Here is a 20192-nt window from a genome sequence, read left to right as displayed (position 1 = left end):
ATGGAGCATAGGAGAAATGAGTATTGATGGTGTATTTGCTGAGGCCAGGAGACATTTTTAAGGCTAGGTATAGCAGTCCCCCAGAACTACCCAAAAAGGGATGTCTGCTGCCATCCTGAGAAATGTGTGCTTCTGCAGTGGGCGAGGATTAAGACACCTGGCCTTATGCCTTTGCTCTTGGAACCATCAAATTATCTGCCAGTGCTATGCTTGGCTCTGACCAGTGCAATTAGACCCTCATTTTCACAAGCACTTCATGAACAAAATACCCATTCGATGATTAAACAAGTAATAGAAGAAAGGGTGGGCATTAGATAGGAATGTGTAAACCATTAGGGGAACATTTTTTCCACTAGGATCTCTGTGGAAATCTGATCAGGCCTGTATTTTGCTTTTCCTAATATAAAACTTTTGCCCAGATTGACATTTTTCTACACCTTTAACGCACTTTAATACATTAAATCTAACATAGATCAGGTAAGTTTTATTGTCTTTTGGAAATTTTTTAATGTTCCTAAAACCTGGTAACATGTATTTTGATTGCCTGTCACTTCCCGGTATGAAAAGCAGAGTCTCTGCCTGAGAAAGTGCCCCTAATTCAAAAATTAACCACAGCAAGTCATCTTCTTCTTGAGGGTGCTAAAGAAGGGACTAAGATGACAATTTGTCTTGTATTTTGGGTAACTGTGCAACTGATTTTTAGGGAGATTGGCTACTGATATATTATGAGAAGTAGGTCGCTGTTACCTACAGAAAACATGTATTAATCTTAACATAAACTGTTTAATTTGAATTTACAGATACCCCAGTTCTTGAAGGGCTGAACCCCCCTGTCTCTCAGTCTTGGTAACTGAACTGACTATGCCAAACAACTTCCAAGATCAGTCCTTACCTTGGTATTTTCCTAATTGTAGGTCTAGGAGCACGTTATGCAGAAATTAAAGGTGGGTTATGGTTAGTAAAGAATTCTTTAGCAACTATACCAGGCTCCAAGGAACCCTGAACCCCACAGAACAAGTTTATTAAGTAGAACAGTAAAGTTTAAAACCTAGATTTGGTTTTCAAGGTTGGATGGAAAAATCTTATGGAGTGTAGAAATTCTAAGTGTCTGTATAGGTGCTTAAGAGCATCCCAGAGAATTTTAAAGCTTTTTATATCCCTTGCTACAGAATTCCATAGCGTGGTTTCCCGAAACAGATAGAAACTGCTATTCTCTGCTAGGACTTTGAAATAATTTCTTTTGAATCTCTTGGATATTTTGCATATTAAGGATCTGATCCCAGACCCACTGGAAGTAATATAAGTCTTTGCTTTCAGTGGGAGCCTTGCCATTAATTTTATTGGGCACTGGACTTTGGCCTAAAATTCTACAAGACGCTTCCAAAAGTCAGGGCTCTGGCACAGGCTTTACAAAAGCAAATAACACACAGTAAGAGAAGCAAAGCACTACCTGGATTGTTATAAGCAAGATGTCTAATGCTGTTGGCTCCTCTGGAGTTGAAAGGGATTTCCTCTGGCTTTGTAGTTTGGATACCTGCATCCATTTGCCATTAAAAAATGAATACAGACTCTCCACTTCTCTTACAGTAACTATCAGCATATTGCCATGTCGATCCTTGATTGGTTCATAAAAAACTCTGCCTAAGTTGTGAGTTCCCAGCAAATTCTAGAAAACAAGGAAATTATAAAATAGAAGTTATTTATCACATAGTAGGCGAGTATTTTTTTAAACTCAGCTTTGTGCTCGCTGACATCAGTCCTGTTGACTTCAATAAAAACTGGACACACGGTGTTTCTCAAACCCTTCCCCTGCAGTCGGATCATTTAGTGGCAAAAGGAAAAGTTTTTCCATAGGTTGTGTTTGTGGATTGAGTTGTGGGTCCTCCAGTGTATTTGGTCCGGCAGGGTTTAGTCCAGTGTTTAATGGAGAACAGCAGAAAGACTGTTACAACCCAATGCCTTTGTAAAGGAAATGCTGCAAAGTAATTCACTTATTTGGGCTGAACTTCCTATTTTTACTCAGTCATGTAAAGATGAAGGATGCAATTTTCAGAAGCACTCAATGTTAGTCCAGTGGTGACTCCTTTAATATGAACTTACTGAGGAGCTTGGTGTTTATCTGAACCTCCCCAGAACCAAATGTCAGAGATTATATAAAATTCTTCCTCTTTCCCCAAATCACTCGTAACGGACACTTCAAATGTTTTCTCCATTAACTGTAATCTCTATTTTCTGTTCCCTGTTTTAAAATTATTCAGACTATTTTCAGGAACAAAAGCAAGAGATATTTGTGTTGAATGTAAATAATTCTGTAGCTTAACTGTGGAGTGTGTTTGTGAAGAAACACAGGATTCGAAAAGACACGGACCCTTTTGCTTTTACTTCAGATACCAAGAATGTGCTAGACAAAACAGGCAGAAACTAACAAAACTACCAGGGCAAAGCTCTCCAGGAAAATATGTGGGGATTAAAGAAAAGTAATTTTAAAAGGCTCCACATAAAATACATATTTTGGTCAAAATCCCTTTCCTCACACAGTAAGGCATCTGCTTATAGGTGCAAACACACTCAATCCAGTGACCAGCCACTGAAGAGATTCCCAGATGTCTTAAAGAAAAATGCCTAACATTTAAAATATGCTCATTACTTTGTGATTTTTCAAGAGATCTACAGTTAGCTGGATAAGGGAGAGGGATAGTTTAAAATGAGAACTCGAATTCACAATGAAGCACTTTGTATGTTTAGAGAAGTGCTGTACATTAACCATGACATTGTACACTGGGAGATTACCCTGAAATTATTTATCTGTACTTAGCAGGTAATATATACTTATAAACTGTATTATTAAATTGTTTATAAGCTCTAGGTAGTCAGCACAGTGACTGCCCTTTATGTGGCATAATAATTTTAGCTTTATCCATCCCTCTCCAGGGCAGACTTTTGGTGTCTATACAGCACCTCCCCTCTGCCTTTTTTAACTGTTGTGCCTTTTGAGGTTTGCCTCCATCTCTGATTAACACTGGCTGTCTTGAGTGCACATTTTGTATTAATCCATGTGTCTCCAGCTAGGACAAGTCACTGCAGCAGACATAGCCATCTAGTTGTCATATTAATCACTGCAACACGTGAATGTGCCGAGATGAAAACAAACAGCTCTTTACTGTCACTGAGTGTGTGTTGTGAATGGATTCCAGCACAGAGAACAGGGGACCTACTAATATCAATGTGGGACTGATTAATATACTAAAAAAGTTTTGTGTCTGCTCAGCTTGGCACCCCATCACTTGTGTTTTGTTTGCTTTAGTTGTCTGGTGGTAACAGCAGGCAAAGTTGCAGTCCCTGTTGCCTCTGAATCTCCCCATCTAGTCCCTTAGCAGCTGTGTTGTCACTGATCTTTTCCATTCTGTCCTAAATTCCTGTGGAGTCAGTCTATTAACTTCCTCAATAAAATGTATTCAACCATATAAACTTTATTGAGATCCTTCCGCTGGTGGATCCCATTAGGCCACACACCGTTCGAGGCTGGCAGATTGGTGACAATCCCTGTGTTCATCAGGGGACCAAGCTGAAAGAACAGACATCAAGGGCAATAAATTTCCCAGAAATTCAGCAGAGCAATACACCACATGGGCACATTTGCTGTATCTCAGGGCTTTGCATCCCTGGTAACAAATAATACCACGATGTACTGGGAATGCTGGTTATCCCTGAGTGCAGTCCATGCAGGCTGGCAATGCTCTGCTGAAGGGAATCTGCACAGAGGGAATGGAGCTGAGCTAACCCCAGGAATATGTGCTACCTGAGCTGAGCCAACCACACCAGAGGGAATATTGGGCAGATATAGTTAAAACTTTCTCTGGTGACAGCTCCAAGGACTGACAGGCAGCTGCTGCTTCACACAGGTGGTCCTCCAATAAAGGTGCAGCAGGCTGGCATTCCATATATTTCGGGGCACTTTGGGGAAATCAGTCAAGACAGGTGGTTGCCCAGGAAGGCTGCTCTCCTGTGCAGCGTGCCTTGCCAAAAGATGTAAAACAAAACCCCACATGGATATTCCTAATACTGGCCCCAAAGTGTGTGGCTCTCAGAGCTGCTGTAAAGCAGGTTATTGCAGGATGACGTGTGGCCAACACGTGCCCAGCGATGAGGATCTTCATTAACTCCATGGCTGTGCCACAGACTTCTGGGAAGCTTTGGTGCCTCCACTCGAGCAAAAGGTAGCAGAAAGTGAGGCCTGGATATACTTTTTTCCTGTAAGGGTTGTGCACACAGTTTTTTGAAAATGTATTTTCCCATAAAAGCAAATATTTTAATGAAAATATCTGCCTTCCAGCTAGAGATTTTATGGTATCATGAAAGCACCTTCAAAGCTTTACAATAAATGTCAAAATGTTCTTCTGGAGATAATTTCTATTTGCATAACGAGTAGTGGACACAGACACAGAAGGTTTAAGTGACTCAGGTTGTATCTGTAGCAGAGGTTGGACTAGAACAATCCTGAGAGTCACTGCTATGCCTTTAACACATGGCATGAATTGTACATGTAGTGCTGCTGTCCTTACCACTGGCAAGATCTGTGCACCACTTAATCTCTCTTAGGCTCTGTTTTTAAGGGTCTAAATAGGTATCTGACTTGTTCTGTGCACAAAGGGACATTTGAACCTAAAAATTTTGGCAGCTCAATGGAGAACTTAATGAAAGATTTGTTTTTATTTCCCCACTGACAATCCACACCACCAGGGCCATCCTGTTTGTCAGACAGTGTGACTCTGCCCTAGAAGCTGTACTTGAGTAGTTTGTGAGCCATGGGTGAATAAAGAGCATATTTTGGCAACTTCAGCAGTGTGTTTGTCCTTCCTGTCAGGGACAGAAGCTGCCTACTGCTGCAGGTCCTCATACAGCACAAGGGAGTGCTGAATCTTACCCAGAGTTTAAATGCTTCATTAATAGATTAATAATTAATAACAAATAGGCCTATAAGAGACTTAAGCGCAGCAAATATTAGGATTATAACTCTTGAATTCCCAACCTGCAAACTCACAGGCTTGTCTGTGGTCATTATTTACGGGTTCATATCTGTTTGTTTCTTCATCTGCCACTGCTGTTTCTTTTCTTTGTGTTTCCTTCTCCTCACTTTTAATGTGACTCTTTGCTCCCAGCTGGCAGGAGGGGCTCAGTGCTTCATTACTCTATAGATGATAATGCTGCTCCAAAAAACAGGCTGGAGGGACAGCTGGCAGCACTGTGCCTTGGAGATCAGAAAGTCACTGAGTTAATAGCCAAGAATATGCCAGGGAACCCACCTGTAGCTGTGCTGCTGCTGAAAGCATCTTCTGCCTGGCCTGAAGGGCTGTGGATGAGGACACAGACACAGCCATGTTCTGCCTCAGCCACCTGATGTCATCCCACATGCAAGACAACTGCAAAAACATATCCAGTTCAATCAGGTTTTGTTCTCAGCACTTACAAAAGCAGACATGAAGCTAAACAGCATTTTGGACTTGGAAAAATCAGTGGGTATCACTCGTTTTGAGTTTCTGTGGCTGGCAAAGAGCTGCCTGGATAAACATGACACAGATACGGACTCAGACACAGAAGGTGTTCTGTAAGTGTCAGGCACCTGTTTCAATTGATTTTGGACTATTGCACAAAATTGATTTACTGTTTTTGGGGTATAGAAAGAATAGCATGAAGACAACCTGAGTGATGGCACAGCCACAATAGCAAATTTAAAGCTTCTAGTTATTTCTTTAGGCTCTTTCTCTAAACGTTCATAAAACCTCTATGTACCCACATAGCAATCACTCATGTAGGATTGTACATTGGAGAGTTAATTGTGCTGCTGTCAGTGACCCAGTCAGAATTTAGTCCACATAAATGGTTTGTGAAAATTGCATTTAACATGAGCGATAAAGCACTTCATCATTTTGCTTGTTAATTATATCATTTCATGTATTCAGAATAATGAGCTGAGGCCTAGGCACTGCTAGCAACAGATTTGCAGAAGCAATATATGAAATTAGACTCCCATTACCTTTGTGAACCACAGGAAATCCTGCATAACTGAACTACTGTGAGAGTCATCGATTTCCACAATTGGGATTTGATCTTCATTGGTTACTAACAAATTGTCTTTGTAAAAAAGTATAACACATAAGTAGAGTCCCCTAAAGAGAGAAGGAAACACTATCAAACACCTTTCATGTCTATTCACATCCATGCCAAATTTAGTCAAAGAATCATAGATGCTAAGTTCTGAGGAGAGAGATTGAATCATCTGGTCTTAAATTCTGTGTTCTATAGATCATGCAACTTCAGCCAGTGAATTCTAAATAATATTTGGGAAGCTTATCACTTTAGTTGATGTGAGACTATGTGAATCTAAGAAATTATGAATCTGTGCAAGCCATTGATATTTAGTTTCAGTGAGAATTTTGCCAGAGTACACAGTACATAGTGGAGGCTTTATGCCCTTTGGAAATCAGAAATTTTACTTAAACTTATCATTAATGTGCTTAGTTCTGCCCATGTTTACTTCAGAGCAAATCTGAGGTAACTGAATTGAGATCAGGTGGGTTATTATGGATTTACATTAGTGTAATTGAGTGTAATTTGGCCAACATATCTTCAAAACTGTTTATAGAGATCATTCCCCTCAATATTTACCCTTGCAATTAGTTACATAGGTTAAGTAGTGGCCGTAGGGAATTTAAAGACTCTGGAGAGCTCTTCTGAAAGAATCAAACTCTTAGCAAAATACAAAGGAGAAAAAGCAAACTGAACACTCCTGGCAATGAAAGAAGAAATAATTCCAGCATAAGCAACTTCCAGTTGCTAAATTATCATGGCTGAGGGTTGGGTCACACTGGACTGCAAACCTGTTAGAGAATTCTGCATGTGTAGCTTGTTGCCAGTGGACTATTCAAACATGTTATCTGAGCTCTGCACTTTGTGTTATGAATGAAATAAATGTCACAATTTCATTACTGAGCAGCAACAGAGGCAGTGCTTCCCAAATACCTCAGCAGCTGCACTTTGCACAGAATATTTCCCTCTGTTACAGTTTGACTCCATTTCCAAGAGTAACAGTGAACAGATTCTGTTGATTGCAGTCGGGGCTGGAGCTTTATTTCCCTGTCAGTCTCACATGGGTGTGATTTTATCAGGTTCATTCTGTCTGATTGCTCTTGCATTGGTAGGGGCATCTTCACACAGATTTCTAAGGTGCTTTTTGCTATTACAACAACAACAGCTAAAACTCGGAATGTCTGGGAGATGAAATGAATGACAAACCGTTTCAGGGTCTTCACAAACTTGTTTGATGAATGGAAAAGGTGCTTCAGGCTCCTGGAAACCGATTGCTTGCGACCAGCATTTTGTAATTTAGAACTTTCTGAAATGGAAAAAAGAAGTAAACCAAGCCCAGCTCTTAAACTTCGGTTAGTGCCTCATAAAGAACCTTTGTTTCTTGAACCACAATACTAAATTTCAGTCAGTGTCCTCTTTATTCCTTTCAAAAAGCAACATTTAGAAATTGCTCAAACCCTTTGACTGTGTTTTCATTGACTCAGTGATACCAGCAAACAATTTCCTTACTTGCAGCAAACTCAGACTAGATAAAAATGTTTGGCTCCTAGGCAAAGCATAACTTGAACCAGCACTAGGTACTACTCTTAATGGTGTGAATTTTGCAAGGGAGCTCAAAAACCCAAGAATAGATTTGAACCTTCAGTCAACATTTTAGGTGTTGTAATTCTTCAGTTTCTCTCCACTTTTAGCTTAAGCTTCTAAGAACTGACCTGGCAGTCACTAATATCACAGCATCACCAGTCTAACCTCAGGAAGAGCTTTAAGGTGACAATGAGGTCGACCTTCATCTTTCTCTGTATCACATTAAATGCATCTGGTTTTGCTTGGGGTTTTTTTTCCCCATCACAACTTCCACTCACCTGAATTGCCTCAGAGCTTTCACAGTTACCTTTGCTCCCTACTAATCTGGAATCCAAGGAAGCTGAGACCTGCTGTGTGCCTGCCAGGACCTCCAGACCAGCTTTCTCAATTAGAAGGATTTTGTAAATTCATATATTGTCCCAGTATTCTAAAAAAAAAATGTTGTTAAATTTTTATAACACTGTGTTCTTTTTCACTTTGGTGATTTTGACCTAATGTCTTTCCTTCTCTCATGCATGGCCTTGTAAGCCAAAGAAGTACATTCCCATGGGAGTGGAACCTCACAAGCTGAGAACACCTGTGTACCTGTGAGCAGGGTTGGAGGGGATGCCAATAGATGGCAGTCAGGGACATGCAGGATTGTATAATGCACTGTCAGTTGTCCACACATGGCATTTTAAAGGCACTAAACACTGTTTGATTTTTTTTTTTTCACTGTCTTTTGCAATGTCTTTCCTGTTTAATGCTGTTATAAGAGAAACAGCAGGAATATTTAATAATTAAAAAAAAGAGTTCATTCTTCAGCTATTTACTGCGATGGGAAAAGAAAGGCAAAAAGAAAGGCAAAAAGAAAAACGCAGCTGTGAAAGTGCATCTCAGTTTTCCAGGATCTGACTTGTTTATTCGGATGAATCATGGATCCCCATCCAGATGGGAGCGTGAAACATTTTGAGGGACACCCTTCTCCAGTGGGAAAAAAACATGACTCATGAAGAAGCATTTGCTGAGAGCTGCTGATCATCTGCTTAGGTGTTCTCAGAGGAACTTGTTTGCCACTTACCTCCAGAATGGGAGGTGTCTGTCTGTGTCTCCCTGCTGAGTTCTAAGTTTGAACATTTAAAGAACATCTAAATTTGCTGCTGTCACAACCCCATCTGTGGAAGTGCTCAGCGTATTTTTAAATGCTGAATAAATTTGCACCATAATTCGCACGTTGAAAACCCCAGAAAGCAGACACACTGTTAGCAATAATTACTGCTCTGTGGAACAGCGAGTACAAAGAGAGCAAGGTTCTGTTGGGGGTGAAATCATATAATTCAGATGTATGAGACTTATTAGATCATCAAATCCCTTGTCTTTCCAGTGCAAACTTGTTCTCCATGGCATATTCTCCAGTGCACTCTTCAGCTTAGTTTTAACAGACTCATCCAAATCCATGACTGCTCCTTTGAAGCAACTGACCTTTGTTTTCCTTTCCTTTTACAAATACTAATTTACATTTCTACCATAGCTCCTCAGATAACTGTTATTTTACTGGGAACATTTGCAGTGTATTGCAGTAATGTAAACCAAATGCTACATGAAAACTCCTGTCTTCCTGTTTCCTTCTTCCAAGGTTAAGACCAATTTAGGAATATAAATTTCATTTTAATTATTTTCTTCTATATTCCCTCCATCTATACAGAGGGAGTGGAGGAGGAAATTGCTGAAGGCAAAGCAACATAATTCTGTATAAAACTCCCAGAGACTGCAGCATTAAAATAAGAGGGCACATTACAAGTGAAATATATGTTATTGGGCTATTCAGTGGTTTGGGTTTAGTCCACAGCTTTGCAGAAGCCAACAGCAAAAGAAATAATGTAAAACGAGATGGAGACTGTAAAGTCTCCTATGTTGCTGTTTGCTTTTGTTTTACAGTAACATGTGTGTAGGAGCCAGAAAACATGGAGCTGAGATTAGAGGATAATTTGGATCTGCAGGAAATGGAACCTTGGCCGTTACTTAATTAACTAATAAATAACATGGAGTAACTCCATAGAAAAGCACCAGTAGCAACACAGTAAGTTTATATCAATAAATGATACAGCAATAGAGCTGTGAGCTCTTTTAATAGAAGCCTAGGAATGAACACATAGATGAGATGAGAGAATTCCCAATGATTAGATTTAGATCAGAAGCATTCAAACCTGGATTGAAATGGGCAATTAAATAAAAAGATGTATTTATGACATTGGCAGCCTTTGCAGTTTTTAATGTAAGTACAGCTAATGCTTAAGAGCAACCTCATGGAAGAACAGGAACAATGCCCACTCATGCTTGTGTGTATCTGGGGTCTCTAAGGAATGTGTGTTATGCTGTGCCATGTCCCTGAGGAGGAAGATCATCTGGAATTCTTTGTCCTGTCACTAGACAAGTGGGGCAGGCGTGAAGTAAATGGAATTACCTCAGTGCAAAATTATCTGAGATCTTGGCCCCACAAGCCAGGCAGTCTGTGGAACAGCTAAATATCTGTTGGAGTGACCCTGGATAGGGAAGCAAAGTAGCACAAGATGAGCTAGATCCCACTGAAATTCCTAGTGGAGGGCATAAAATGGGGTTTAGAGTTTTCACTTACTGTATAACCTTATGAAAATACATTGAATGGCTGGAAACTTCCAGATGAATTCAAACTCAATTTAAAGTTGCACATTTTTAGCAGTGCAGACAGCTGACACTGGGATAATGTGCATGGAGACATCATTCCACATAGAAATTAAAATGGCCAGACACCTCAATAGCTCGAGACCATGACAGATCCTGTATTACCTCACCTCAAGGTGGGGTGTCTTTCAAAAGAAAATTCTGTATCTCATGAAGAAGCCTGACAGTCTTCTACCACTGTGTGGTATGTCTTGGATGACAAAGTCAGACTCAAAAGCTAAAACTGTAACTTCTTAAATTCCCTACCTAAACTCAGTTTATGGCTTGGTTCTCAAGTCTGCTTATGTATATTCTCAGAAACAATTATAATCTAAACATTTTAAATGTCCTGGGGAATCAGAGATCCTTCTCTTTGTTAAAGGCAATTAAAACTATGTGCTCTGCTTGTGAATCAAGTTACAATTAGAACATACTTATTTCTCTTCTGACTTGTCCAGTAAAATTAAACTTCAGAAAGAAAATATCTGGTAAGAATTTTACTGAAGAGTTGGGTTCCTTTCTTAATGAAGCATCACACAATTGCTTAATCCACTCAGAATTGTTTGGAAAAAAATGAGCTACAAGAAAAAAAAATACTTAAAAATATATTTGAAGTGTTGCCAGGACATACAATTGTAGTAACTCAGTTATGATAGTCTGTAGCATGGTATTATGAAGACAAATGGATGACTGTTGTTTGTAATCATCAGGGTTTTCCAGAAGATTAAACATATGAAAGCAAAGCTTCCTAAGTAATTCCCTAGGAGATTTCATCATATCACAGAGCAGGTTCAAAAGCAACAGCTGATCTAATTCCAAAAGCTCTTAAACTCACTGTACATTCCAGTGTATTCTTCCTGGTATTTTTGTAAGCTTGTTTTCTCCAGCCCCTGCAATGCAGAGCACAGGGCAAAAGGCAGAGCCTGAATGAACAGACCTGGGCAAAGGATCTGCCTGGAATCTGGGCAATGTCCCCTCCCAGATCCCACCGGAGCACCAGCACACAGCCTGGCCCTTCCAGCTCCTCTGTCTTCTGAGGCTTTTGCCTGTGCTATCCAAGTAATCTCAGACCTTCTAGATTGATTACCTTCAGTTTTTCCACCTCCCCTGTACTCATCCTTCACTCTCCTCCAGCCAGCCTGAGCAGCATGAATGGGATATCCCAACAGGAATCACCCCGGGAACAGCCAAGGTGCCTGGACACCAGGTTTGAGTTCCATCTGTCCTCATAGAGCTTTAATTCACACAGAGTTTGATTCTGCTCTCATTAATAAACCACAGACAAATCAGTGGTTGTTGGCAGATCCAGGGATACTCCTCAAACAATGTCCAGCTGTTCACTGACAGCTCTAAACCAAATGGGGCAAACAGAGATCACAGTATTGACATCCAACCAGAGTTAGATGAAGGAGTTAGTAGAGGGAAGCAGGGTAAAGATAAAGGATAAATGCCTGGGCAGTTCCTCAGCCTGTGTATAACAGCATGGCCATGCTGATTTCTATCCCTGTGGGTTGAACCATGCAAATGTACATTAATTAAGAATCTAGATCAGGCCTCTGTATTATATGAAGTGAAAGCCATTATTTGGGCTTGTCAGTCTTGCACAGCAGCTTATCTCAGATCCTTGACCAAACTCTTCAGATTCCACTGAGGCTGATAAATACCAGAATCAAATTTCAGAGTCAAAGTGATGGCATAATTCTTACTTTTCCTGCAAACTTTGTCTTGATGCCTTACCAAATCAGTGAAATACAAGGGACTGACATCAGTCAAGTTCCCTTGACATCATCAAGTAAGTTCCAAAAGTTCTCCTATGATGTTACCATCCTGATTTATCCAAAACACACTACTGTGTAATGCTGGCATTAGAAGCAATTATGAGATTTTTACTTGGTTGTAGGCATGGGTGTTGCTCAGGCTGACTCCACGTGTGGTGCTGCCCCATGGGAGCTCCCGCAGCCTTTCGGGCACAGAAGAAACTGTTTGGAGCGAAACGGATTTTTTGCATTGTTGTTATTTATTATTTAAGGAAAAGGAGTTAGGAAATCAACAACAGAGTTGTCTGTGCTCTGCTTCGAGGCTGGGGTTAATTTCTGGAGTGGTGGAATTTTATAAGAACCAGGCCCTGGTGTCAGATTCTCAAAAGGAGGGATTTTCTGCATATTGTTTATACCTGCTCCTGTTCCAGACTGGTATGTCAGTAAAACAATCTATACTGAGAATAGTTTCAGATGGTCCATCACTTACTCCCTGTTCACTTGGAAGGTGGCAGGAAAGACCTGAGATGGGCACTAACTCCAGAAAGGAAAAACTGTACTGTGGAAAAATGGTACCTACATTATACTCTTTAATAGCCTGAAAAAGCTAGGTGAGATAGAATACATCATCTGTATTTTCAGTACCAAGACCACCTGCAAGTGATAATGCTTGCATGAATTTTAATTAGGGAAACAACATTTTCTTGCAATATCTTCTTTCCCTTTCCAAGCACCCTAGATGAATAGGTTAAGTTGCTATGGTTACAATGGGTTGTGGCAGACTGTGGATCATTGTGATGGTGACATATTTGCACGTAAAGAACAAAGGCTGCATCTTTTCATTTCAGCCAGATGATTTTAGCCCTAAGTATTCCTATGATTTTAAATCAATTGATGCAGCTTGTCATAGCAGTCATACTAGGTGAAGAAAAATGAAAACTTCATGGTAGTTTAACTTTTCAGTTTGAAATAAGTTCCCTTTGCAATGAAGCATTATTCCAGTTAGAAGTTTATTTTAAGAAAATAAATAGTACTTTTCAACAACCCGTATAGAACAGGAGTTTTTATATATGCTTTAAAAAGAATGCCAAGCTGTTGCCTTGGCTCTTGAGCTATTAAAGGCACAGTCTGTTTCTCATGAATGAAGTTTGGCTGAGATTCGAACTCTCCCCTAGTTTTGATCCATTCTATTTTGAAATGTAGCAATCTTATCTGCCCACTGCATTGTGCAAGTATTTTTCATTATGGATTGGCAATGGCATCCACTGGAGTACTTAGTGTCTTCCATTTGGAGGCAGCCAATTCCCCTCTTTTGATCCAAACCAGTTGTTAACTTTCTAAAGTATTTCCTTATAGAAAAAAATAAAAGAGACATCCTTGAAACATTTTAGTGGAATCCTGTGCGAAACTAATTTGTAGGGAAAAACAAATCCATAGGTGTGTAGGGTACAGAGGGGGAAAGGGTGTGCCTGTGTGTGTGCATTCGAGCTTTCAGATGTTTTCATCCAACTAATTTCAAGGGTTAAGAGCAAGATAGTGTGCTAAAGTGATTCCAGATGGGCCAATATTAATATCTTTCTTTTCCTGATGAATGAGAAGGTATGACCTAGTTAGAAAACTGCTAAAATTACCGGCGCCACAGAGGCTTCAGCTGGTGCCCTACCACAGAGATATTTATCCTTACCTCTGCAATTATAGTGCTGATGAGCTGCTCGAACCTGCTGAAGGAGGCGTTCCAGGGCCTCAGTGTGTCCCCTGTGCCGAGGTTCTCTTCCACTGCAGTCTTTCCAGTCTATTGAACAAAGGAAATAAACAGAAATGAAACACAAAGGTGCGGGAGAAGGTCTAAAAATATTTTCTTGCCTCTGGTCCTTCTTGGCTTCAGAGGAGTTTTACATCTCTGCAGGCAGGAGGAGTTGTTTTCGACTCTGCTGTTGTTACTTGTACACCGAGTTTTCTTTGCCTTGTGCCAGCTGGGTAATTAATCATAATGATTATTAACAAAGAGCTCCCAACCAGCTCTGAGAAGCTCCTGTAGTGCCTGACTAGACAATGACTATTTCTCTTCAGTACATGAATGGGCCCTGTTGCTGCAGCCAGAGCTGCTCCCAGCCTGTCCCAACACTCAGCCCCTCACTAAGATCACACTTCTGCTCCTTCTGCCTCTTTTTTCAGACACTGGGAGGCTTCAGACACTCGACTCCAGTTTATAGGAAACTGCAAAGTGGGGAATGAACATCTTCCCACACCCAGAGCTTGCTCTGTAGCCAGAGACACATGTTCCATGTAAAATCAGTTCAGGAGATCTGCTCCCGGCAGTGGCCTGAAGGAACGCTGGCAATTCCTGCCCTGGAGCCCTCGGGCTGCTCAGCACTGCACTCCTGAGGCAAAAAGCTGCGGTTTCTGTCCCACAAACCTCCACCTCCAACAGACTTTGTTTTCACTCCTTTGCTGCTAGTGACAGTTTCAATCTTGATTTTAAAAACCGAACTTATGACGAATAGGAGGAAAAAATTGTGTGCGTTAGTTAGAGAGGTGCTTTTTAATTCCAGACTTGGCTGTTTTCATACTTTGATTGTAAAGAGATAAGAGTATTGCACTCATTTCCTGACCCAAAGTAATGGTGAATCAGGGTATTAAGAGATCTGTCTGCACAGGAGACACGCTTCCATCTTGCTGGCACAGAGGCCACGTGCATACTCACAGCCACCAACAGTTTGCTCACTCACTAAATATACAGATCTAGTTTCTAGTGCAAGTTTGGAGTCAAACATTCCTTCCAATGGGCTCACTATGCCAGGGATATAAATACCTATTTATTTACATTTAGTAGCAGCTAGAGTAAGCCCCTGAAAGGCTGGAAAGAGAAGACATTTGGTATCCCGATAGCCTGTGGGCAGTGTGACAGCTGCAGAGGGGCTGTCCCCTGTGTTGGGGGCTATTGCAGAGATCCAGGGCCAGCTGCATTTATTGCTCTGTGTGGGGATAATGTCCTTGGATCTTCTGTGAGCAGCCAAGAGGGACCAACTGGAACTCACCAAGCTCAAAGTGCTTTGGTGTCACCAAACTGAGATTTCTTATGATTTCTCTGTCCCGGTGCTTTTTGAACCTCCAGATTGTTGACTACCTTAAAAATGACATGGAAACCAATTTCCCTCATTGCCCATCTCTCACCTGCTAATGAATAAGCCTAGAAATCTGCTATCATTTCATAGAGCAGCTGCACAACATTGGCCACCACCTTCCAGGCTGCTGCTGTGTGTGGGGAAAACCAGGAGGACAGTGGCAAGTGTTCACTGATACACAGACACTTCTCCAAGGATGTCACAAACCTCTGATGCTCTGGGATGGATCAGCATTAGGCCCTGAAGCTTTCATTTCCCCTGCACAAACTTCTGGCTGCTGTTACACACAACTCTGCAGAGTATGAATGTATTCACATTTTAATTTTAGCTTAGGGCCATATTTTGTTATTCAGCAGTGGCATAATGTCAGATTGCTGCCTTCTTGCCAAGCACAGATCTGCTGGTTTTCAAAACCAGTGGTGGAGGCAGTCACATGGGTAAAGAAGTTCTGAAGTTACTCCAGTAACTCTAGTGGTAAATAACATCTTGTCTCTCTGATGCAAAATTCACATCATACAAAGCTGCAGTCCTAAATGCAGCCTAAATGCAGCAGGAGTGTCCCTTCTTTGGGAATATTTAGCTGGATAACTTGCAGCTGCTGTAAAAGAGTCTGTCCCCCAGCTGATGTAAGTCTGTGGGTTTTGGGGCCAGTCCTGTGTGGTTATACCTGGCTATAATCAAGGTAATTGCACATCACTGAGTTGTTCAGTTGTCCACATAGAGACTTGTCCCATGATTGCAGCACATTTTTGTTCTCCAGCAGAGTATTTCTTTAGCCTAATTCTGGTATTATTCTGCAGCAAACAAGAGCAAACTTGAAGCAAAATGGGCCAATGGTACTGCCAGAGCCTTGTCTATCCAACCCTCTCCATTAGGACTACTGAGAGTAGGTACAGCTTGCTGTATTTTCTCACATTAGCATGCAAGGTTATTAAATTGCTACATTAGCCTAATAAATGCTCGTGTTAATGCAATAAAAGGAAAAGTCTCACTTTACTGCATTAATCAATACAAGGGGAGCTGTAATCCACTGAGCCAGTTTGGCAGGGAACACTAAGTCTGCAAAAGCAACTAACAATACAATGTGATTATAATAGATTAAAAAACTACAAATGACAAATCACAGTCCTAATGGAGTCTGAGAAAACCTGTCAGAGGTTGGAAGGGGAAAAAAGGCTTTTGGACATTTCTGGAACATTTCAGTGCTTACAGTCTAGATCCTGTCAACATGTGTGTCCACACTAGAGTATTTGACATACAGGATGCTGTAAGAATGGTCCAGTGAATGGGATCTGTAATGCTACAAGGCAGAATACAAAATTACATGAGATACATGGAAGTATTTTGCTTTCAGCAGCTCAGATTCAGTTTTTGATCCATTCCTGTACTGAAAAATGAAATTCCATATATCAGAACTCTGTTAAGAGAAGTAAAGGTCAAAATATTTCTCATTTTTTTAAAGTGTTAATGACTAGACAACAATGTTCTGTCAAAGGACTGGAGAAGGATACAAGCTAAGACATAAATATCACATAAATATATTATTATTTTGCTCATTTTTGAGGGAGTTTTTATTTATTTATTTCACTCCTAGAGGACATGACAATTACATCATGAACTCCAGGATATTTTTCTTTTTCTGTTCTTTGAAGAGGAAGGAGTTCTTACAAAGCACCATCACCAATCAAACTAGGAAGGGCAGACAAACTCAACCTACTTGAAGGAGAAGCATATTCAGGAGTAGATTTCCTTGGAGGTCCCCATCCTCTCATGTTGTACGCTGAAACATGGACATAATACCTCCGGCCCTGCAGATGGAAACAGCTGGAGTCAAAACTATCCCTGCATTCAAAAATCTTGGCTGTAATAAGTGCACTTATTTTGATGCATAAATCTAGGCCAGTGCAGAGCACTTCTGGAGGCTTAACTTTTAATTTAAATATGTTACATACTTTGGAGAGTATACACAAGCACATGGTAAGCACTGATCTTAACATGTACCTATGGAAGTGGCTGTGCAGACTGGCTTCATTTTAAGTACAATTACTCTGTTTTTTTGCTAGGAAATGAGAAACAGAGAGTAAATGCATATTGTGGCTCAGCTCCCTGGAAGAGTGTGCTTCAAATCACAGATTTCTTCAGATAAAAGGCTAGAAAAAAGTGTCAAAAAAGGTTTTTTTTCTATTCTATTCTATTCTATTCTATTCTATTCTATTCTATTCTATTCTATTCTATTCTATTCTCTCATTTTGAGAGCCTCTATTTTGGGACATTGCCCAAGGGCCACACCCACACCTCCCCCTACTCTGACTTGGTAGGCCTGATTCAGTGTGCAGTGGATTCAGTGGAAAGGCTCCAGCTCAGTGGCTGCTGGGTTGGCCCCTCTGATGCTGTTTCTGGTGGGAATACTTGTATTTTGAGAGGCTTTGTTTTCATCAAGTATTTTGTGAATCAAAATTCATTTGTACAAATGGCACTGAATGTAGGAGAAAGACTTTCAGACACATGGTCGAAATGATTCTGCTTAAGAATCCGTATCAATATTCATCAATTTTCTCCATTGCTGACCCAGTTCTGATCGGTGTAAATCAGATAGACAAAGATAAATAACAAAAATTAAAATGATTTCCACCAATATGTGTGTTCCCTGAAAGGGAGAAGAGAAAGAGTTGTTATTTTAGGTATTGGTCATCAGAGTCAGGACTAGATCTCTCAAGAGCTTTTGATCTGCTCTAAGGTTATCCCATGATCCAGAAAACAGCACCTTTCACTCCAGTCTTTTCCAATCTCCCCTCTGAATGATAACTCATGGAATGGTTCGTGCTGAATTGTCTATTCCTTTGTCACTTTTGGATTATGGATACCAGACATATTGTGCTCAATCACTGGAACATGTTGCTCCAAGAAAGGCACTGCAGTGATTACCAACAGGCCGGGATGCAAATTATCCATCTTTGTATCACGGGGGTCATCAAGGTCTAAAGAGTCCTCTGGCACTTACTGTTCTGAGACCTGTGATGGAGCACCTCAAAGACTGAAGATTATCCATAATTATTTCACCAGCCAAAGGAGAAAAGTCTTCTGAAGAGCTCCATTCCACTAGGAAACAAATGGCAGGAGAAAATCAAATCAGATACCAGTCCAAGCAAAGATGTCAAAGTACTTGAGTCACTCCCAGGTTAGTTTTTCTCCTAGCACTTTCCCAGTCTGTGTGGATACTAAAAGTCATGTTAAACAGTAATGTTTTGGAAAGCTTTACACAATAATTAAATTATATCTCTGTGTATGGGAGACAAAAGCAAAATATTGTTCAAAAGCTTTTCAGGAAAGAATGCTTAGAAATAGACTGCAATACAAATTACCTTCAGCCAACGTTTGCCCTCATTTAAACAATTTCCTTTTAAAGAAAGAGAAGTAGTGGAAAAGAGAAGGTAGAGGAATTGGACCTGTTAATGCCATTTGGCAGTTTTTACACCCAAACCAACAAAAAGCACTGGTTTGCATTGGATCTGCGTGGGCAGAGAATTCTTTTTGCTCCACAGGTCCACAAAACTTTCATCACCTCCCCTTGGCTAATTTGGATAGAAATATCCTCCTTGGCCTAGACCTGACCCTCAGTGGAGCCTCAGCATTGGTTTCAGTGGGTTCTGGCTCTGCTGTCCAGGCCTGATGTTCCTGTGGTCACTGAAATGACCCAGCTCCACAAGGACCTATTAACTGTGTCCACTGTCGGAGGGAATGAAGAGGTGCTGGGCTGACAGATCCCTCCCATCTGCCCTGCAGCCTGAAGTGCAATGGGCACCTTCACCAAAGTGCCCCTGTCACTCATATTCCTGCTTCAGGGCTTGTGGAATTAGTGGTCCTGCTGTCTGTGCTCTTCCTCAGTACTTGCAAAAATTAATGTGCACATAAAACAGTATCAGACCATGAGAAATTACTGGGTGATTTGAAGAAAGAAAGAATATATGCAAGTGGGGAACTGATGGCTGCAGGTAGAAAACCAGCCTTTTTTCTTAAATTATTCTTTATTAATGGCAGATGCCATGATTAGAGGTAAGGCTGATCCTGGAGTGATACCTCTGGGATTTAGTGACTTGTACCTTTGGACCCAAACTTCCAGGAAAACCTATCAAAACTATTATGAATTAAATCTTTTGAATTATTCTACAGTGGGAATTGGGAGAGCTCATTAATATCTTGGATTTACACTAAAGCAGAGATTTCAACACAAAGCTTTCCTTTTAAATTTACAGAATAGTTCTTGGATACTCTATTTGCATATTCATTAGTGCTGGAGTCAATAATTTAGAATAGATCAGAGGATATAGGTGTTCTAATTTCAGCATGGGAAATTTTCATCTTCTGGCAGTGTCATACTGGTATTTTCATATTAAAAGAAAACTGCTTCAGAGAATTTTCTGCTCAGCATATACAACATTTAACTGCCAACACATTCTTTCCAAAATAGCCAAGTATCAATAGCACAACTCATTTTCCCCTTCTCCCCTAGTAGCTCCTTGTCTATGATTGCAGTTTGTGAATGCCCAGCATGATCTGCAACATTTTTGTGTTTGCTGCAATGAAAAGAATATTGATTTTGTCTATTGTCTTTCAGCTTTTTTCACTACGTATTTCTTTAGTTTTCCATGGGTTTTAAATAGCTAATTGCTGCCACCTTTAATGGCAGCTATCTCTGTACATTAGTATGAAAATATAGAGACTGTTATGGTACCATACTCTAGGGTTTTGTTGACAACCTAATTATAGGAATACTTATAAGTAACATTGAACTTGATGGCCTGTCAGAGTTTCCATTGTAAACCGTGATTTTTGAGGTTTCTAACTCCACTTGCATTAAATCACTGCAGACACTCTACACATGCTGCAAACTTAGACATGTTTTCTGTTTTCCAGAAGGAGAAACCAGAAGGAGAAATCCTGTTCAGACTGCTGAACATGT

At 40.5% G+C, this 20192-nt stretch overlaps 1 protein-coding gene across 1 annotated transcript in view; it reads right to left on the bottom strand.

Annotated features, from left to right (window-relative positions):
• ANKFN1 (ankyrin repeat and fibronectin type III domain containing 1) overlaps positions 1-20192 on the bottom strand; it is a 50742-nt gene that overhangs the window by 16789 nt on the left and 13761 nt on the right. Inside the window, exons 4-10 of the mRNA XM_029960086.1 lie at positions 18234-18331; positions 16950-17040; positions 13792-13899; positions 7294-7393; positions 6035-6167; positions 5304-5420; positions 1451-1666 (exon numbers count right to left, since the gene is read on the bottom strand). Of these exons, the coding sequence (XP_029815946.1) occupies positions 1451-1666; positions 5304-5420; positions 6035-6167; positions 7294-7393; positions 13792-13899; positions 16950-17040; positions 18234-18331 (863 nt within the window). The remainder of the gene's footprint in view (positions 1-1450; positions 1667-5303; positions 5421-6034; positions 6168-7293; positions 7394-13791; positions 13900-16949; positions 17041-18233; positions 18332-20192) is intronic.

This window comes from Manacus vitellinus, unplaced genomic scaffold (genome assembly GCF_001715985.3).
Source record: "Manacus vitellinus isolate BGI_N305 unplaced genomic scaffold, ASM171598v3 scaffold_24_pilon, whole genome shotgun sequence".
NCBI classification, from domain to species: Eukaryota; Metazoa; Chordata; class Aves; order Passeriformes; family Pipridae; genus Manacus; species Manacus vitellinus.
The sequence above is the reverse complement of the archived record's forward strand: the minus strand, read 5'-3'. Positions and strand labels throughout refer to the sequence as shown.